This window comes from Salvia splendens, unplaced genomic scaffold (genome assembly GCF_004379255.2).
Source record: "Salvia splendens isolate huo1 unplaced genomic scaffold, SspV2 ctg205, whole genome shotgun sequence".
In the NCBI taxonomy this organism is placed as follows: Eukaryota; Viridiplantae; Streptophyta; class Magnoliopsida; order Lamiales; family Lamiaceae; genus Salvia; species Salvia splendens.
In genome coordinates this window covers 26,230-49,489 of record NW_024598843.1, presented here as the reverse complement: position 1 = coordinate 49,489, position 23,260 = coordinate 26,230, and the positions used below count along the sequence as shown (strand labels likewise).

Sequence of the window (23,260 nt, the reverse complement as noted above, 5' to 3'; positions counted from 1 at the left end):
TTTAGCAACATAAATGAAGACTTAAAAATGACTACGAAAGTCGAATTAAATGAATAAAATACAAAAGCCAAAGGCAAGCCTTTTTAGTTATATATACTATTATAAAATTAGCAAAGGCAGAGAAGGAAACAAGGGATTATGTTGGATGAAAATCTGTTTAAGATAAAAGATTCGCACATATGCATTTGTGTACATATGATGTGAGAAGAATATCTACTGTAGATTGTGGGCACATGCTACAGTGCTACCCCCAAAATGTAAGCAATTAAACCAATCTTTCAAAGGATGCTGGCGCCTAATTATTTATTTATTTATTAAATGTATGTGTACGCACCCACATGGGTGTGTGACACCATATCAACCTTAATCTCATGATTTATTGCATAATACAAGATTCTTGTGCTGGTGAGTATATTGGTCGCACAAAAAGTCTATAAAAGATTGGCCGAGCTTAAGACCATCCACAACGGCGGCCGTTCGCCATTAGGCATGGGAGGGATGGATACGGACGTCCGTTGCGGACACCGGAGTTCCGCGGCATTCCGACGACGTCCGTCGTGACGTCCGCCATTGCGGGTTCCCGGTGGAGGTCCCGATTTTTCATTTTTTTTAAAAAAACTCTATATATACGACTCGTTGAATTTCATTTCATTCGCACCACTTGTTTTAACGAGTTTTTCTCTCTCTCTCTCTCTATGTTTCTTTTATATATCCAGAATGGTTAGTGGCAGTGGCAGTGGCAGTGGTAGTGGTAGTGGTGCAGGTGGTAGTGGTGCGGGTGGTAGTCGTGGAATTTCTGATGACGTACGTCGGTGAATTAGAGAACAGTTGCGGGCCGTTACATCTATGGAGATAAATCGCGCGATACAAGTGGCCTTGCAGCAGCAGAAGCCGGCGGTACCTCGACCTATCCATCGTCGAACTATAGTACCCCGAGACCACATCGCTGCACACCGTCGGTTGTATGAGGACTACTTCGCTCCGCAGCCGCGGTTTTGGGAGAACATGTTCCGGCGACGTTGTAGGATGCATCGTACGCTATTTCTGCGTATCGTGGGCGCTTTAGAGAGTCGATACGAGTATTTCGGGATGAGGGAGGATGCGGTTGGTAAACCCAGCCACATGCCCATACAGAAGTGCACTGCCACAATCAGGCAGCTGGCATACGGAGGTACGGCCGACATGTTCGATAAGCACCTCCACATCGGCGAGACGACTGCCAGCGATTGTCTGAAGTATTTTTGTGAGGGCGTTAGGGAGATATTCAGGGATAGGTATCTTCGGAAGCCTACCCCCGAAGATTTCCAGGCTCTGATGGATATGCACACAAGTCAGCACGGGTTTCCAGGAATGTTGAGCAGCATAGATTGTATACATTAGGAGTGGAAGAACTGCCCCGCCGCCTGGAAAGGGGTGTACACTACCGGTTTCAAGGGCAAGAATCCCACGATGATCCTTGAAGCGGTAGCTGACTACCGGCTGTGGATTTGGCATGCGTATTTTGGAGTAGCTGGGTCGAACAACGACAACAATGTCCTCCAGTCATCGCCCATTTTCAACGACCAGTGTATGGGTGTTGGTCCGGCTGTCAGTTTCGTCGCCAACGGCAACCAGCACAACATGGGCTATTATTTGGCGGATGGGATATACCTTATGTGGCCCGTCTTTGTAAAGACGATCAGATGCCCCACTGAAGAAAAGAAGGTCTATTTTGCGGGTCGTCAGGAGGCAACGCGCAAGGATGTGGAGCGGGCATTTGGTGTGCTCCAGGCTCGATGGGCGGCAGTGAAGGGTCCATCACGGTTGTGGTACATTGACAGCATCGCTGATATCATGTACGCATGTATTATCATGCACAACATGATTGTCGAAGATGAAGGTCCAGTACTGACTGATTGGGCCAATGATGATGTTGATGCTGCCGGTCTAAGCCACGGCGTGGCCACCGCCAATGTACGTATGGGGATACTGTCACGCCATTTTCTAAGGATAGAAAACACGGTTGATCGCGACTAGGGGGATGAAAGAAGTGGGAAAGAAAGGGGAAAGCAACGAAACTCAACCAATAAATGGGAATAGCTCGAATCAAATCAGAGTATCATTTCAATAATCAACAACTCTAAATGAATATATCTCAATAATACACGAACTCAAAAGAAACAATATTTAGCGGAAGCATTTCGAGAGTAGAATAATGCTATGTATGAAGACACAACATATTCTAGACATTTGATAGACATTCTTCACTTTTATGCTCAACACCCACCGCGCTCGTCACAGCTCAACCTGCACATTTTTAAAAAGAAATACAGGGCTGAGTACTTGATGCACTCAGTGGACTCATGTCGAAAATATTTTCAATAAAAATATTTATCATACCATTAACGAGTGACAGCGGGGTTTTAACTTTGAAAGAGCCCGAGTCACTAAAACATTTCACTAACATCATCATCGTCATCAACCTCAACATCATCAACATCACCATACCATATCTGAACATACATGACAAGGAATGTGGCCACATTCCAAGCCACTAGACCGGCCAACTCAAAGAGATAGTGCACGATCTACGGGGTGTACACTAGCCTGAGTAGGGACTCACTCCCTAGTCAGACCCGAATTCGATTAACCATACATGGCAAAAGCCACTTCAAATAGGTCCCATAGCAACACAAAAATATGGCATGACAAACATATTTCGCAAAAATAAATATACTTAGGACATAGTCCTTATTAAAAAGAAAGCCAACCTCGTTCTCTTAAATCCTTCACTTGTCAATCAGCTCCGTTCTCAAATAGCAAAAATCAACCTTTTTTTAAAAGAACATAATACTCAAAAATTAGACTTTAAGAAAATAGTTTTAACTAAAACAACATCGAAGTTAAGTCTTACCCTTGGATCATATTTATGAAATTCTGAAATTTTCTGTGACTTAGAACGTCATCTTTGTCCGGCTGGTTTCGCATTCCCAGGATTTAATTAGGGCAGTCTGTGCATCCTTCTCCTTCAGCCCAACACTTAGATCAATATGTTGGTCCACCATTTATCAAAGAGTAGCCCAATTTAATACTCCTAACCCACCTATTTAAAAAAAGGCCCAACAAGAAATAAAAGGAGCTAAAACTCCCAAATGCTTTTCTTTTCCAAAACTCGACACCCATCTCTCTCTCCTCAATTTCTTTCCAAATTGAAAATCCCAAAAATCAGAGAACTCCAATTGTCTCTTCTGTCTCAATCTATTTGCATCGTAGGCAACAAATTTCTCTCCATTTAATTCACTCTTAATTCTGCCACGGCTGTCACGTTCATGGCGACGAGCTCGCTGCACCTTCTCCTCGGAAATTCTCTCCTAATTGGAAACAAACATCAGTCACACCGTCGTCGGTGTCCAATCTCGCCGCTACTCCGAACCGCTCGAAGCCACGCCGCCAACGCCATCAGTCAAAGCATCACCTGAATCTATCCCATTCTGCTCTCTATTTCCCCTCTCGGCCTCTCATCTGGCTCCATCTCAATTCCTGTCACAGCGCCGTCATGCTTGCTCCACCGCGGGGCTATCGCCGCTAGTCATCCCCGACGGCGGAACTCGTGCCGTAGTTCACACCTCCAATATCTTCATAGCGAATACCAGCGTCGTGGCATTGCTTCCGCCCCAATCTAAAGCCTCTGTTGCTGTCTCGGTCTGCCGTCATCACCGAGCAACCGCTGATCGGGCGTTGCTGCTCCGCTGGGACAGCCTGCCTCGCCGCTGCTGCTCGTTGCTGTTCTCTCTCTGTGTGTTTCCTGCGACGTCGAAGCCGCTGCTCCAATCGCTCAGTTTCATCAACATCCAACCACCGCCGTCATCCTCGCGGTGAATAACTGATGCCTGGCGCTGCTCGCTGATGTGAAGAGTGTCACTGCACTCTCGTCTTTTTTTTCTCAACTTCATTTTCTTTGGTATTGAAAGAAGGGAATGGCGAAGAATTGTGGAAACTGATTTCATCGTGGAGTTGAAGGAGATATAAGGATTTGCTTTGTTTGTTGGAGATTTTTAAGGTAGTGGGGATATTAATATAACCGTGTGGTGTTGCAATATAGAAGGATTTGAAGTGCTGCAAATTAAAATAAAAAGAATTGGTTTTGGGCTCCTCAAAGTGACTTCATTTAAAAAGGAACAATTAGACTAGAAAAGAGATATAATTGTTTTGGCCCAATATATATATATATATATATATATATATATATATATATATATATATATAGGGTAGTGATCAAGATATAACTAATCTTAAGTGTATAACTAGAGAACAAATCTCAGCCACACATCTTAATGGAACAAATATTATTTATTTAATTATATAAAATAGGCCAAGGGTATTTTAGGAAATTCTATTATGAAATTTAAATAACTATGTAATTTCCGGTGCGGAGGAGAGAGGGGAAGAGGGAGAAGAGCTCGGGGTCCCCGTCGATGAAGGGGACGGCGGCGCTGGAGTCGGAAATGATCTTAGAGAAGAAGGATTTGGAGCCGACTGAAGATTGGAATCGTGGTGAACTCCGTTTTTCGATCGCGGCATGATTCTCTGTTTTTTTTCAGAAGATTTGCAGAAAGTGGAAAAGCTACATCAAGAATATTTGATAACTTGGAGAGTAAAAAGGGATGATTGATTGTGAATTGAGAAAACGGGAGAACAAAAGATAGTTTCCTAAGGTGGAGAGGAAGATCATGTTTCCTGATGAAGCTGGTGGGAAGCTATGTCATGTCAGATTTTTTAATGGCAGCACCGCCTCTACAGCTTCTGATGCTGTGGATCAATTAGGCCATCTAATGCTTTCTGGTATACTCCGCATATGCTCGGTTTGAGAGAGAGATTCGGTGATTGCGTACGCCTGAGTATGGCCTGTTGTGGTCGTCCATTGCGTGAATCGCGGTTTTCTCGCGGATCGTCGGAGAATCGCACGCAGTGGATGTGTTTTACGAGTTTTAAGAGAGAAAGTTGGTGCTAAGTGCTAACTATGTTGATACTGATATGTAAGCAAATATTTGGGTGAAGAAGAAAATTAAAGGAATATTTTTGTAAATCTTATGCTACTAAATATTCATTTCTGACAGAGACAAGTTTCATTCCTATGTATTGCAAAAAAAAAAAAAATTGCTTCACTCTTGTTTACAAAATATTTTACTTCACTCTTGTTTACAAAACACATCACTCTTATTCTGATTTTATTCCACTCTTGTTCACAAAACACATCACTCTTATTCTGATTTTACTTCACTCTTGTTTACAAAACACATCACTCTTATTCTGATTTTACTTCACTCTTGTTCACAAAACACTTCACTCTTACTGTGATTTTACTTCACTCTTGTTCACAAAACACATCACTCTTATTCTGATTTTACTTCACTCTTGTTCACAAAACACATCACTCTTATTCTGATTTTACTTCACTCTTGTTCACAAACACATCACTCTTACTGTGATTTTACTTCACTCTTGTTCACAAAACACATCACTCTTACTGTGATTTTACTTCACTCTTGTTCACAAAACACATCACTCTTACTGTGATTTTACTTCACTCTTGTTCACAAAACACATCACTCTTATTCTGATTTTACTTCACTCTTGTTCACAAAACACTTCACTCTTACTGTGATTTTACTTCACTCTTGTTCACAAAACACATCACTCTTATTCTGATTTTACTTCACTCTTGTTCACAAAACACATCACTCTTACTGTGATTTTACTTCACTCTTGTTCACAAAACACATCACTCTTACTGTGATTTTACTTCACTCTTGTTCACAAAACACATCACTCTTACTGTGATTTTACTTCACTCTTGTTCACAAAACACATCACTCTTTTTCTGATTTTACTTCACTCTTGTTCACAAAACACTTCACTCTTACTGTGATTTTACTTCACTCTTGTTCACAAAACACATCACTCTTATTCTGATTTTACTTCACTCTTGTTCACAAAACACTTCATTCTTACTCTGATTTTACTTCACTCTTGTTTACAAAACACACCACTTTTATTCTGATTTTACTTCACTCTTGTTTACAAAACACATCACTCTTACTCTGATTTTACTTCACTCTTGTTTACAAAACACATCACTCTTATTCAGATTTTACTTTACTCTTGTTTACAAAACACATCACTCTTACTCCGATTTTACTTCAATCTTGTTTACAAAATACATCACTCTTATTCTGATTTTACTTCACTCTTGTTTACAAAACACATCACTCTTATTATGATTTTACTTCACTCTTATTCACAAAACACATCACTCTTATTATGATTTTACTTCACTCTTGTTTACAAAACACGTCACTCTTATTATGATTTTTTACTTCACTGTTATTTACAAAACACATCACTCTTAGCATGATTTTACTTCACTCTTGTTTGCAAAACACATCGTTATTTTACTTCACTCTTGTTTGCAAAACACATCACTCTTAGCATGATTTTACTTCACTCTTGTTTACAAAACACATAATTCTTAGCATGATAATGCTTCACTCTTGTTTACAAAACACATCACTATTTTACTTCACTCTTGTTTACAAAACACATCACTCTTAGCATGATTTTACTTCACTCTTCACTCTTAGCATGATTATTTTTGGGACAATTCAACATTGATATTATAATTAGATCAGAGCAAGAAGAAACAGAAAGGGGCTACATCTGAAATGCATAGCTAAAATCTCACAAAATTCAAATACTACACTACATCCCATCATAAAAATTGCAACGATAGCTTATCACCTAATGTTAATTCCCTAATTAAAGGAAATCAAAACTAAGAAAAACAGAAGATAAATTGGGAAATGCAGGCTAAATCATATCATAGATCTGTGTGTTCCAGCTCGGGGTCAGATGCCACGATCATGTGCGACAAGATGTCCTAGAGCGGCCCGCCCTTGGCCATCGCCTCCTTCTTCTCCTTGATCACCGCGATGAGCTCCTTCCGGAACCGCCTTGTTGACGGTGGCGGTGTTGTTGGCCGCTGGAAGAGTGATGATTGGAGACACCGATGCAGATTCCTTCGTCGGGGAAAGAGTCACTTGAATCGCGAAAATATTGATAATTTCCAATCGAATTCCTCTTCAATCGGACGAATCGGCGGTAGGAGAGCTGAGAACTATTTTGCAGAAGAAGGAAGAGGAGGAGAAGAGAAGAAAGCGGTTTCTTTTTCAAATGCCAATGATGTAATCTAATTTTGGATGTGCAATGACCATTATACCCCCGCCTTATTATTGTGGAGTAAATTTGTGATTGAGGGAACTAATATCTCATTAAATTCAAAAATTAATACTAGCCCTTGATTTTTTTGATCTTGTGGCTATTATTTGTTCTCTAGTTATATGGTTAAGAGGTGTTTGCCATAGATCATGACCCTATATATATATATATATATATATATATATATATATATATATATATATATATATATATATATATATATATATATAAATTTCTCATCGTCAATATTACATGTCTCGTTACTTCGCTTCATATTTCCTATCGACGTACAAAAGAACTTAAGCTTTAAAAAATTTCAAGTATACAAACGACGTCTTCGAGAGAAAAAGTATAAAGGTAGGAAAAGTCGGGGTGTTACAGATACCCCATGAAGAGGCCGATCGAGTCCGTGTATTTGCCGACATGCGCCAACGACAAGCCCATATTCGACTCCAGAACGATATTATTGAAGAGATATGGATGGGGAGGGGTCGTCGTTGATATTTAGCATGTAATTTGTTTATTTTTTTTTGTTGAAATGTACTTTTTAATATTTTTTTATTTAATGAAATGTACTTTTTTATTTTTTATTTAATTCTGTAAATTGTTTAATTTGGTGAAATTGTGAATTTTTATTATTGTGGGATGTCCGTCGGGATGTCCTTGGGGATGTCTGCATTGTGTAGTGGGATGTACTTATGACGTGGCAGTGTAGTGAGATGTCCTTATGACGTGGCATGAGGTGTTTTTTGGAAGTCCGTCGGGATGTCCGCCGGGACATCCGTCCCACTGTGGATGCTTTAAGATCACATTATTGTTTCCCAACTTTTTATTAAACAATCATGCATCCAAGATTCTTCTAAAAGATTGATCACTCCTATTATAATTAGCAGCATGATTGTGTTTGTTTACTTCATTACTTAATTCTATTTTTGTGATTTTGGAAGATATTAAAGTGCATACTTACTCTTATTTTAATACTACTAGTTTGTAGTAATAGATTATTAGGTTTGTTATAGTTTAACTATGGGCATGAGTTTTGAATTTGTATGAGTATTAGATAGAGAGATTGAAATTCTTTTTAACATTTTTGGAATTTCTTGCCAATTTCCAATTCAGGCTACTTAAGATTATGCCAAAAGTATAATCACTCCAAATATATATATATATATATATATATATATATATATATATATAGGGTTTTGATCTATGCAAACTCTTTCTTAATACAAAAATGCAGAACCAAGCATACAAAAGTCATTTTTAGGTCATTGTAAGCTTATTTTTACGTCATTATAGTAAGGATGACATGAAATGATCTTAACATGACCTCAAACCCAAAGTTTATAATATGACATAAGACTGCTTTACAATGACCCTCCGTGTTTTTGTTTAATTATTGACCATTGGATTATCAAATCTCATGGTCAGGATTTCGTCTGGATTTTGTATTGAGATCAAGTTTTGTATTGATCATTTTCCTATATATATATCTATATATATATAGGGGTGTGATAAAATACAACTCTCTAAAATACAAACTATACAAACTTTAATCATACTCACTTAATACAATTAATCAACGGTTAATATAAGAGATTTTTCTAATATCAACATTTTGACATCGAAAAATCAGAATTTGGACACCCCCGTCGACAGAATTTGTACACTCCGTACATCCCCCGGTGACATAGTTTGTACATTCCGTTGACATCGACCCCCGTGACAGAATTTGTACAGTCCGTTGACATAATTTGTACACTCCGGTGACATAATTTGTACACTCCGATGACATAGTTTGTATAGTTTGTATTTTAGAGAGTTTGTATTTAATCACACCTATATATATATATATGTTATATGAATATATTCTATGAGATGATTCCGCTGAAATGTTATTTCTCATAATTGCATCTTCAATTTATCCTTTTTATAACACCAAGAGTGAACTTCATTTCCTGAATTATATCATTTACACGCACGCGATCCCTAAGCTAAAAAAATATCACCATTAATACTTGAACATAAGGTATTATTAGTTATAACCACAGATAAGGTTCTTTTTTTACTTTTTTTTAGAATGAAAATATCCCAAATTTCTTAATGATATGTACCCAATTGTGGTTTATGTTTCTGTTAGATATTTGGGTGACCTAATAGTTTTTTGGGCTTGGAGTTTTCACGGGCTTGGAAGAAAAATACAGTGGTACTCCTATCCAACATTTATGCTATTGTCTTTGGTGAACCTTCTGACTGAATCATATACTAGCATTTTATTCATTATGATTTCATTTCGCAGAATTACAATATACTCTTAATGTGGATATATAGGTTGTTACAAAATTCATTTGTTGAGATTTTTGCATAGACATTCCATTATTGTTATCAGATATCACAATATTGTTAACGACTTAACGTAACTACAATAGTTTCTCATGTCCAACTAAATTATTTTATTTCAATTTTAACCTTTTTTTAGTTTAGATCAAACATGGCAAAATCCAATGCTCGGGCCGAAAAGCTAGGCAAGCGAGACAAGAAGCAAGACAAAAACAAAAGAAAAAGTCATACCTACTCTATTATAATTTCAACCAAAAGACACCCACAAAACAAGTCGCAGAAACACACACTTTGAAAGCACCACTAATAAGCACCACAGTTTTAATATGAATTCTGGAAATTATGAGACATAAATATATAAAATGAGTAAAGTAGGAGAGGAAAGCAGAAAATGTGGATAATGTAGGAGTGAGAAAGAGAAAAAATGCATAAAGCCTGATACTAACTTTTGAAATGAAACTGCTTTGAATGCACAATTGGTAAAAAGAGAGATATAGAAAAAAGAAGTAATTGATGTATTATTAGTGGCGAATGAGCCTCACTTCATCAAAGAGAAGAGTGTTTCCTAAATAAAAAGTTTCTAATTTTAAGGAACAAACCAAAATGAAAATAGTTTAGGGGTGAGCAAAAAAAACCGAAAACCGAATATTTGAACCGAACCAAACCGAAATTTTGAAATTCGGTTCGGTTTTTTTCAGTTCGGTTCGGTTTTAATAATTCAAAAATTTTGGTTTTTCGGTTCGGTTCGGGCGAAAAAAAAAATTCGAAAACCCGAATTATATTTTAAATATAATATTATATATATTTATTCTATTAATTTAATATATTATATCATATATATAATACATATTCTTTTAATATATTTTGTATAATATGCATTATATATTCTATTAATTTTATATTATATATGTATATATTATATTCTATTAGTATATATAAATAAATATTATATATATATATATATATATATATATTAATGTAGGGATGTATTCATATCTTTTTTTTAATTTGTGTTCAATTTTCCAACTAAATCTCGGCCCTTCAATTTCTAGATCTGGTGGCCGAAAATAATGCCTCATGTATTTAATTAAAATGTTTAAATAAACCGAAAAGGTTATTCTTGGTATACACAATTGAGTTGGTTATGGTAAGTTGCTTGATGATGCGAATCAAATTGTACGTTTTTATTCCCCTAACTTTACATGATTTATATAGTTTGATGCTTGCAAAAGTATGTTTTATGGTGTAGGAATGAAGCCCGGATGGTGAAAAAGTTGTGCAAAAATTCGCCAAACTGCCCAGAAAGCTCTCAAAGGGAGGCACCCGGTCGGGTGTATTTTTATGCCTGCTAATTCCACCCGGCCGGGTGCAATTTTTATTACACGCGGAGTCCAGAGCATGCCACCCCGACCGGGTGAGTTGTGTGCTAAAATTCACCCGGTCGGGTGAGATTCGCGAAGCATAGAGAGTCCAGAGGCATGCCACCCGACCGGGTGATATTTTCAGTTGCAAAAATCCACCCGGCCGGGTGGATCAATTTCAACTGCATTTCAGCAATTTTCTCAGCAGTTTTGTGGGAAGAAAGAAGGAAAAGGGAGGATTAGACAGAGAAAGAGGACGGTTTTGAGATACGAAAATTGGAGAGAAATCAGAGGAGAAGAAGAAGAAGAAGAAGAAGAAGAAGAGAGAAGAAGAAGAAGAAGAAGAAGAAGAAGAAGAAGGACCTCGGAATCCAATCTTCATCATCTCGGAGACGGACTACCATCGACTCCCGGAGAACACCATTAATCTTTCGGTTTTTCTTCTTTAGCATGTGTGGCTAGTTTGTCTTCATTGCTCCTAACACTAGTAGGATGAATTGATTGTAGAGATTCTATATTTAATCATTCGCTTTGGTTTTCGTCTATGGTTCGGATTTTATTTATGCTATGTTTTGATGCATCAAATGTAGTATATTAATTGCTTCTTTCCAACGTCTCTTTAACTTGGAAATTGGATGAAAACTTAGATGAAAAACTTGTTAATTTTATCTTGTTCAGAGATAAATGTACAAGTGAATATTGATGTAAAAAAGCCTTCAAAGTTGAATTAATACTTACTATGCATCCGTAGGAGTTTAGTTTGATGAGAAGATGTTTATGTGTTAAGTGTTCAACTAACCATAATATTTGTTAGTCTTGAGAAGTTAATCTAGTATTTATCGCGCTTCCGCAGGAATATTAGTCTAATGAGTATGTACTTTTGGCTATGTGTTCAGCTAGCATTAGTACTATAATTCTTTAAGTATGTTCAATACTTTTAGAGTGTAAAATTGATCATCGTTCTCAATAGCATATGAACTTGAATATAGAATCAATACAATAGTGATTCATCCGAATGTTGTTAGGAGCAATCGTTCTTTATCTCTTGAGTAACTCCATTTTCGTACTTTAGTTCTTAAATTTAGTTTATTAATCTTGTCAATTCTTGTTAAATAATCAAACGCCTCCATGTGATTCGACACTCGAAGTACTACATTCGACGTTGTATTCTTGCAGTATCGTTGTAATATTAGAGTTATTTTTATTAAACTTGTGTGATCTTGCACTTGATATTTGAACTTGAAAATTACACATCACTTGATTTTCTCCATCAAAAGATCTCAGCGGTTTTTGTTCTTGAATTACACGAATCTTTATTCTCTCTCCAAACTTTCATCGTTTCTTCTCCGTTGAAGACATTCTCTATTGAAGACCAACGCCGTTGAAGACTTTCTCTCTAAAATTTAGTCGATTTTTTTTCCACGTTAAAAATCGTTTTTGTTGGAGCAGTCATGCAAAATTTTCGTTTTCTTCAACAATGAAAGAAGGTAAATTAATGTGTTCCTTTATTGATTATTAAACTGATTTGTTTACTTAAAAATCGATTTGTTTTACTAATCGTTATACAATTGTGTGTATCTTTATTAAACTGATTCAAGTTCATGAGTAGTTTAAGAGTTGCAGAGCTTGATTGTATGTCGCAAGTTTTAATTTTTTCACCTAGGGTTCATCATCGTTGGGGCTAGGGTGTAGTATGGAGTAAGTAACACAACGCCGGCAAAGTCCACGAGTTTCAGTCATTCCTCTAGGGTTTAGATACCATCTCGGCTAGGTAGTAGCTTTAACTGATAAATATAATTTACCAATATTTCAGTGTAATGTATTTTATTTTCTCAGTAATGGATGATGTGTGAATTGTAATGTATATTTTTCTTAGTCGTGTTTAACATTGGCAGTGTTTGACATGAAAAGCGCAACTTTTAATTTATTCCCCTAGGGTTTAGAAATCCTTGGGGCTAGGGTGTAGTATGGAGAAAGTAACACAACGTCGCCAAAGTTCACGAGTTTGTGTCATTCTTGTAGGGTTTAGATATCAATTAGGCAATGGAGTAGTTTTAACTGTTAAATATAATGTACAAATATTTCAGTGTAATGTATTTTATTGACTCAGTAATGTACGATATGTATTATGTAATGTATATTTTTCTGAGCCGTTGTTGTTGTGATTTTTTACAGTGTTGGTTGTACCCGAGTGTTCTCCAGAATTGAAACTCATCGTCGGTCAAAAGTTCCAATCACTAGATTTCACTTTCGCGTTTTACGATGTGTATGCTCACGCTGTTGGATTTGATACGCGCAAACAAAGAATAAGGAAGACGGAAGGTGTTACTACTTGGTATTATGACATATGCAATAGGGAAGACAGCAAGAAGACAAACGGCGATAACCAATTGAATGCACGTTCTGGTTTTTCTATGAAATGCACACGATTATCTAAGCGTTGTGGTTGTAAAGCGAGCATATCGTTCAAGTTCTTCTCCGAAAGAGGACTTCCAGGTTATATTATCCAGGAGTTCAACGAGGTTCATAACCATTACCATTATATGGTTGAGGTTCCGCATCAGCAGTTTATGTCACTTAATCGAAAGTTAGATGATGTACATCACAAATTCATTCTTGATTGTTCGAAGGCTAATATAGGCCCCACACTTACCTTCAAGGTGTTGAAGGAAATTCTCGGTGGATTTGATCTTGCTGGGTGCAATGTCGAGGATATCAGGAACACTTCTCGAGACATCAAAGGATACGCACATGGGTTCGACGTACAAATGGTGTTGGATGATATGGCTAAGAAGAAGGAACTGTCTGAGGCGTTCACATATCACTATGAGGTTAATGCTAGTAACCAGTTGGTTGCTCTGTTTTGGTGCGATGGTTTGATGAAGAGGAATTGTCATATGTTTGGTGATATTGTGGCGTTTGACTCTACCTACAACACAAACAGGTATACATTATTTACTTAATAAACTGCATTACTTACGGTTACATTACAACACTGGGATATGTGCATTACTCTCTGCATTACCACTCGTCTCTTATACATTATTCGTAGCTAATGATGCATTTTTTCTGTGCTTATGATATGCAAGTATTATATGATTTTCACGCCATTCACGGAAAAGGACAATCATGGAAGACCTGTAACTTTCGTCGCTGGTTTGGTGTGCAACGAGAAAACAGGGGCTTTTGCTTGGTTATTCAAACATTTCGTTGAATGCATGGTGTTGCTCCAAAGATGATTGTAACAGATCAAGATTTGGGGATGAGATCAGCTAATGAAGAGGTTCTTGTCCGGACTCGCCACAGATGGTGTATGTGACATATTATGCATAAGTTGGCCACCAAAGTTCCGAACAGGTTACTGAGGGACGAAGATTTCAAGAAAGAATTCAATGCATGTGTCTGGTCGGACCTGCATGAACCCCACGAATTCGAAGAAGAGTAGAATGGAGTAGTTGAACGTCATGGCCTGGAAGAGATTGGCTGGTTCAACACCTTGTACGACTATAAGCATGTCTGGATACCTGCGTACTTCAGAGATTTTCCACTTGGGTCGATGATTAGGACTACCTCCATATCTGAATCGGAGAACAGCTTCTATAAAAACCTTTTGAAGCCACCCGCCAACATTGCCGAATTCTACTTGAATTTCAACTATGCTCTGGAATTTCAGCGTAATAGTAGAACAAAATTGGACTACCACGATGCAACTGCCCTGCCCATATTGGGCACTACCTTGCCATTCGAGAAACATGCTTCGACGATGTACACCGATAGTATGTTCAAGAAAATACAAGAGGAAATTATTGAGGGTAATGATAGATGCCGCGTTCTGGGTTTTTCATCTACAGATATGGTTGACACCTACAAACTTGGGGACAACAATCGTAATTCGTACTTTGTGAGACACGATAAGACTGATGAGTCATACTCGTGCGATTGCAAATTGTTCGGTAGGCAGGGATATTTGTGCAGCCATATCTTTTTTTTGTTCAGGAACAATGAAGTGAAAAAAATTCCAGATAAATATTGCAAAAGTAGATAGATGAAGAATCCGTTAGCCGAGGCTGTCCATGGTCAGTTTGATGACACTTTACCTGCCAAATCCATCGGTGATGACAGGAAAATCGTTTCAAAGCAAGAGATTTCGATGTTCTATGGTTTTCTTCGACGATTTGAGACGGACATTGATGTGCTTCGTTCTTTCGTAGGTGGTGCTGAAGAACTTAGTAGTTCTCTTCAATTTGGGACTCCTACAACGTCTTCCTCTGAAAATGGGAGAATGATTGAAGAGTTTTATGGAATGGCAAGACCTGAAGTGGTTAAAGTCCATCCTTCGAATGTTGTCAAAACAAAGGGCCACGCTAGCAGTTCCGCTAGTCGTCTGATTTCGAAGAGAGAAGAGGCTATAAAAGCTGGCTACTAGGCCCCTTCGACGGTGTAAGGCTTGCGATGAGATGGGCCATCATGACTCTAGAAACTGTCCAATGCTTAAAGAGATGGTGAACGAGAAAGAGCTGCGCAAGGGAAAGAGGAAATGTTGAATTATTTTATCAAAATACGGTATTACTTATGATGTTCGCATTGTTTTTTTTATTCGGTACATTCTATTCATATTGTTTCGAATAATACATTTATGAATGATTTTGACATCTGGTACATTATTACTCATTGTTAGCACATTATTATCCACTTACGCTACATTATTATTTTGCTAACATCATTCTTCTATTATTATACCGATTCTGTACATTATTATTCCCTTATCCTACATTGCGAATATTTTGGTACATTATTAAATTCGACATCTTCAAACTGTATCACTAAGAGACATGAGGAAATGTTGTAATATGCAGTATGTGGTACATCTGGTACATTATTACTTAGTTATAGTATATTATTATCCATTTACGTAACATTATTATTTTTTAACATCATTCTTCTATTATTTTACATTACAGTCATTTTAATCAAAATTCAAGTAGTTTAAACTACATTATTATTCCCTTATCCTACATTACAAAGATTTTGGTACATTATTTAAGTCATTTGACACCGTCAAACTGTATCACTAACAGAAATGAGGTATAATAATATCCAGTACATGTTCACAGATAATGATCTCATAAATTAATACCAAAATGTGATTCCAAATCCAACAAGTTTACCAAAGTTGCTTTGGTGCAAAACAAAACTAGTACCAAGTCATTCATGTTTGTTTCCAACATAAGTTATCACAAAATAGATTTAAAGTGTATAAAAACAAAGTTTCCATTCGGCATCCAGAACATCACTCCAGCCCATATTCGTCGACCCACTTATCAAAGTTGAACTTTGCCGGCTTTTCCAATGCCTAGTGGCGGCAGCTTGGTTGATGGCACCTCTAGTGTTGTGTGCACATGTAAGTAGTGTCTTTGCAAACTTGATTCGCAACATGTCCAAGCTCTTTCCCCCCTTTGCAGTGAACCCGCACTCTCACTCTTTCTCCCTTTCGCCAAAGTAGGTCTCTATATGGTGCATCACATACACCCCTTTCTCCATTGAGACTATATTGTTCCTCCACGGCATTGTTACCACGTGGGTAGTGCATTTTCTGATTTGAGTCGCCATTTTTGTTACCTTGCACTTGGTAAGTGCATCGGCTAGGAATTGTTTCTGCATAAACAGATAATGTGCGATTAACTCCCAATAATGTAAGTTACCAGCAATATAATGCAATGTAACATAATATAGACATCACAACAGAAGTTGAATTATATACCAGCATTGATGGTGTTTTTCCGTATTTGGCATTGAATGAGGAATGAGATTCAGCCAGGCTATTGTCAATGATATTCATTTTACCATCAGATAGGTCGAAACATACTACGTATTTGAGGCTGCTACCCCAAATTGGGAAGAAAAACTGCACAAGCAAAAGTAAATTATATTCTACATTATATTGCACCATCATTAACAGCATAATATACATTATACCTACATCACTCACCAAGTCATAGTTCACCCACTGAAAGTCACCTGTACCTAGCGCTTCATCAGAAAGGAAAGTCCAGAATGCCTCGAACAACCTTTTTTCTTCCCACTCAGGTGGTGCGTCCACCACCGTGTGTGTCTATAATTTTTTTGTGCTACTTAGTTAATCATGTTTAATTATCAAAGTAACTGTTTTATAACATAATAAAGTTTTGTACTCACGCAGGGACGTGTTGAGAAGAAAATCCTGTAAACCGTCTCCGGAGCCTTGAGCTTTTCCATATTATTAAGGTACAAGCTCCAAGCAGCAATGATACCAAGCGACACTGGCTTGAACGGAGCCAAAGAGTTGAACTCACTCTGCACAATTCTGTTAAAGTTGTCTTCGTAGACAACAGAATCCATGACCAACATTAAATAGTTCAACAAATTAACTGATGTTCACGCAAAAGCAAAACCCTAACTGCAATACTTACTGATTTCGTTCAGCTGTGTCAAGTACCTAGTAGTACAGTTCTTTGTCCACATTGTTCGGCTTGGCTGTAATTCGAACTGCCCTCTAGTTTAATGGAGAACGCGCAACGAGACTTGCCTTCTTCAAACGACCGGTTGCTTGACTCTTAGCCTCCTGGACGAATGCACACAATGTTTACAACAAATAACAAACAACCCAATATACTGTAATTATTAAATAAGTTAGGTTATACCACATCCTCGGCCTCATCTATTTGGATCTACTTGCCTTTCCCCTTTCCTGCAGCACCCCCCTTTTCCATGACCAACTCTTTTCCCTTCCCACCCTCTGTAGCTCCATCCTTTGTTGGTTTTGTAGTTTTTTCAACTCCAATCTCAACACCTTTCCTCTTTTGAGCAGCAGGTTCCTTATTGAAAAATACAAAATAAATTAATGCAGGGAACCAATTATGTAATGTAGCAATACATTCATATAATGAACAAAATCATGCATATAATGTACCAAGTAAGCATATAATGTAGCCAAACATGCAGATGATTCACGTACAATAATGTAGGCAACTGTAGTGCAAATAATCTACCAATACGTGTATATAATGCATGTATAACATTGCTGATATAATATACCAATTCATGCATATAATGTACCAATACATGCATATGATACATGTGAAACCTTGATTGTATCATGAAATTTCATCCCTATGCTAACAACAGTTTGTAGGAATCCTCGTTTTGATGAAAATACCTTGACAGTCATTGCGGTCCCAACCTTATTGGTGGTCGTAATCTTTTCATGCCCACTGTCAACTGCCTTGGCCTTTCTCTTTTCATTCACCTGTAATACAAATGACAACACATTGCATAATGACCGTTTTAATGTAGTTTTGAACAAAAGAATGATAAACTTTAACCTTCCAACCTCCTCAATTCCTCCTCTTGAAGATACTTTTCCTTGTCTATCATGTCCTCCAATCTCCCTGATCCGAACTGGTTTCGCTCTACCTCCTCCATTTGCTTGAGTGCCTCAGCAGTCCAACCTTTTACTGTAGGCCAGGCACGGCTCACTCTCCTCCGACAATGAACAATATGGTCTATATATGCGCACTGACAATAACCACATAACTGTGTCATGATCAATTGCACCAAACCAGATTCATATAACTAATGTAAATCATGTAACAGATCAGTAATGTAACCGTATACACATATAATGTAACTAATCAATAATAAACAAAAATAAATGTATAATGCATTTTTAATAGCTACAACATTCATGATTACGGTAACATGTCAGTAATGTATGAACAATAACACATAATGCAAGATAACATATCACTAATGTATAAACACATATTAAATTTTTCTCATGCAAATCAGTAATGTACCAAGAAGTTCATATAATGCATAGTTCATAACTACAACAAGATTGTCATATATAGATAATGCATAATAACAGATAAATAATGTAACAAACTATATATATAATGCATGTATTACACCTAACACATCTTGCATACTGTAATTTGTTAGTAATGTATGAAATATGGCTTATAATGCACTTATTATTCCACTCACCACTAAGAAATGGATAGGACCGGTGAACGACGCACTTTGACCATCTATCCAATTGGGATACGTGGCCTCTAGAACCGATAACAGATACCCACACCAGTTCATGTTTCTAATCTAGTCCACGTCGTCAATAAAATGCAGAATCTTTGGCTTGCAATTGTCGTCGGACGGTGTCTCTATAACAACATTCTCGAGCATAAACATGAACAGTTTCTTAAAATCTGCACCGCAGTCAACGTCTTGCATCATCAATTCCGCAACGTCTCCAGGGGTCATTTTGAACCACCCCTTATTACATCGCATTGCAACATAGTCGTTGAACTGAAAATTGGTTTGTCTATCTGTTGGGCGTTGAATGGGCATCTCACCTTTGGGAAAGCCTAATGTAAGATGCACATCCTCCTCATACAGGGTCAGGCTCTCACCTCTAGACAGTGGAATCTGGCAACGAGCTACATTAAATCTAGATAGAACCCAATGAGCTAGGTAACCATGAATTTCTGTAATATCGAAGTTGAGTATGGCTCTGAAACCCTATTCATTTACTGCTTCAATTTTTCGTGGAGTTAGCCTTTTCAAACAGTTCAGAAACTCTGTCGGGCACTGTCTGCAGTAAAGGTGGTTCTCTTTCTTCCCCCTACATTTTCTCTGCACAAGCTCTTCCTGGGCTAAACTAGACTCTGCCTCGGCCAATCGCTGGCGAAACTTATGTGCAATGGCAAGAGGAATGACATCATCAACTGCTTCATCAAAATCCATCCTTGGTTGCTTCGTTGCTGTCGAGAGTAAGACATCAGAACAGGATTATTTATCCGCGACATTGACAATAATGTATCACATGAAGCTAATGTAATGCATACAACTGGATAAATAATGTGTTACAGTTATTTAAATTAATGTAAACATTTTTTTAGAATTATAATGTACAAAAGCAAGCAAAAAATGCACAAACGTACTAAAACATCAACCCATTCACGGCAACACAACTCAGGGGCACATAAAATTCAACAGAGGTAATAGCATACTATGAAACTGATAGCTTTAGCTTAAAAAAACAACATAATGTACACCACCACCTACCAGAATGTACACTTACTCCATTAGATTGCTCACCTGCATTCTCGGTTGGTTGGATTTTGAACGGTCTCCCTCTCTTCGACATTGTTGTTCTATGATACAGATCAGAAATCACAACACAATAAGATTTCCTCTACAAAATCGAGCAATACACAATTAAAAGCAATAATTAACTATACACTTCAATAATGGATAGAACCCTAACAAAAATGAACATGATTTACAGAAAAAACGACAACATGTTTTAGAGAATGGTAAGAGTGTTTCGGACAACTAAAATCGACCAATACACACATCTAACACATAAATTAACTAAAAGGGTGAATAATGAACAAAAGCCTAAACAAAAATGAACAAACTGATATGATTTTCAATAATATCGACCAAATGTTTGCCAAAATCGTCACTTTTTTAGTAGAAATCTCTGAATCGACGACTTTGTGGTGTTTTCCGGCTAAAATCGACTCTCGGACTGGTCTCTAACCAAAAATCAAAAACTTTGGAACCCTACCTTGTTGTCGATTGCAAATCTTCCACTGATTAAAACGTTTTTGCGTCGATCGAAGGGTGTTAAGCTGGCAAAAATCGACTATTCCAGTGGAGTTTCTCCGATTTTTGAAGCGGCTAGGGTTCAGAAATGGATGGAAATGGGAGATAAAGGGTTTTGATCTTGGGTTGAGGGATGAGAGAGGTATTGTGTGTGAGAGAGAGAGTGAGTAGATGAAAGGTCATTCGGTTTCAATGAATCCCTCTGAATTATCGCGCCTTCCGTTTTGAAACGTGTTAAATCCTTTGTTCTTTTACCGTTATACCCTTATAATGTACCGATTTGAACTAATAATGTAACACGGGATTAGATATCTCCTAATAATCTAGTCAGTCCATCCCAGTAATCTAATGGTTGATTTTTAATTGAAACTTAACACTAAGGTGGCAATAGGAGTTTAATGCTCCCCTATTAATGTATACTCCATATTTTTTTCGGTTTTTTTGAAAATTTCAGGTTTTTCGGTTTTGTTCAGTTTTTGAAGTTCGGTTTTCAGTTTTTCGGTTCGGTTTGGGTTTTGAACTAAATTCGGTTTTTCAGTTTTGGAAAAAAACCGAACCGAAACCCGAATGCTCACTCTTAAAATAGTTTATATTTTTTTAAAGGATGGGGGTAGAAATAAATGCGGAAAACTTTCCAATTTTGGTAGAAAGAATGAAATGAAAAAATAAGACTATTTTAAGATAAAACTATTTTTTATGAAGAGCAATAAACAATTAGATATAAGTTTCATCCTTTCATTAACCATTTATATTACTTTCCGCTTAATTGGCACCAAATTCTTTTTTCGTCCGTCCTCAATTAATTGACATCCTAACTTTTTACGAATTTTGGTAATTGACCCCACATTTCACTAACTCACCACTCACATTTTATTATAAAATTAATATATAAAAGTAGGACTCACATTCCACTACATAACTTTTTTCATTCACTTTCCACTATATTTCTTAGTGGGGGACGGAGGGAGTAACTCCCCGTGCGAAAAGGTTCATAAAAATCACAACTCGATTTTGATATTGTTTCCGTCAGTTGCTCGTTTACATATATCAAATCAATTAATAAATTGAAGCTTGAATCAATATAGTTGTCGTGCTCATTTGCCAAAGCTCACGACAACTACACCAGCAACAAGGTGATGCCTTCAGCTTAAACATTCATATAAAGGAGAGTTTTGGCACTCAAAAAGTCATTCCATAGGCCAAAAAGTTGCCAATAAAAAGTTCAAGAGGAAGGGCGTGAAGTTTGACCGGGACAATCCAAGCGGAGGGCATGAATCCCAGCGTAAAGCAATTACCTCTGCATCGATGGCGAAGTCCACTATGAAACTGTGTAGAGAGGATAAAGACGAGGAAGAGCGTCAAATGCATTGACTTGATCCAGATGCTTTTCGCTGATTTGAGACTTTGGCGTGTTGTACTCTTATTTTACAACTAATACTTTTCATTTTTGCATTTCTAATTTTAGTTGTCGTTGTGTTTTTAATCATGCTATTTTGTAATTTTATTTACTTTTTAAATTTTAAAATATGAAAAAAGGTAAAATTGGGTTATACATGTTGCTATGATAGAAATTGTTGGGAAAAATACCTTTATAAGAGCATCTCCAGTGGGCAGATGTCCCACTCGGACATTCACTAGGACATCCCAAAAACACCTCCTGCCACGTCACTAGGACTTCCCATCCCACTGCCACGTCACTAGGACATCCCCTGCACAATCCGCTCTTCCCATCGCCCTTCCCACTAGGACTTCCCACAATAAAAAAAATCACAATAATGTAATTATGTAAAAACGGAATTATAATTTTGACACGAAATACGTGAAAGCAAAATAAGGGCAAAAATACATAGTCATAAAACATAAAAAAAACATAGTTAGAAAAAAAATAAAATACATAGTCATTCAAAAAAGAAAAATACATAGTCCAATATCCCCGGCTCACTCCGCGCTATCCTCGTCGCCCGTGCCGCCCCCGTCGCCCGTACCAGCCCCGTGGTCTCCGCCGCTAATCTCGGCGCCATCATCTCCAATGGGTGGCATCCCCAAATTGCGCCGACATCCATCGATGACATCCTTCAACATCCTCTTGTACACCGGATCGGTCGTGCTATGCCACCTATGCATGGTCTGGACCAAGCTAGTCGTTAACTGCGCGCGGGCGAGTCGGTCGATATCTTCTGGGGGAGCAGGGGCCTCCGATTGGACCTCGAACGACCCGCTGCTGCTTCCCTTAGCCCTCCGCTGAGCAGCCTTTTGCCCAACCGGGCGACGACTGCGGCGAGAGTCTGATTGAGGTAGCGGGGACACTTCGTCGGCTTCTGGGAGCTCGTGCGAACCAGCACTGCTGCTGTATTCACCAGAAGCGTTGATCTTCGTCCGCTTCGCCCAGCCCGATTCGACTCCCCCACAAAACTTTGGGGAATCCTTCACCACGAGAAAGGCCTCCCACTGATCGAATTGTTTGAACTTCAAGGCTCTGTCGGGGTACTGAGCAAAGGCACGGTTCCGGACATCCTCCTCGGACATACCGCTGCTTGCCTGGCGGAGATTGTTTTGGTAGAGGCCCGCAAATCGACTAAGCTTAGGCCTCAACCGCTCCCACTGTTTCCGGCACTGTTCGGGAACGCGACGCTTCGCCCCAGCCGGTTTGTGTGTGT

At 38.0% G+C, this 23,260-nt stretch overlaps 1 protein-coding gene across 1 annotated transcript; it reads left to right on the top strand.

Moving 5' to 3' along the window:
• The first annotated feature begins 4,709 nt into the window (after window positions 1-4,709).
• Window positions 4,710-14,965, top strand: LOC121789310 (protein FAR1-RELATED SEQUENCE 5-like). The gene is made up of 4 exons (XM_042187789.1): window positions 4,710-4,821; window positions 13,131-13,899; window positions 14,493-14,842; window positions 14,952-14,965. The coding sequence occupies exons 1-4, from the start codon at window positions 4,710-4,712 to the stop codon at window positions 14,963-14,965; spliced, it is 1,245 nt and encodes a 414-aa protein (XP_042043723.1).
• The last annotated feature ends 8,295 nt before the right edge of the window (window positions 14,966-23,260 follow it).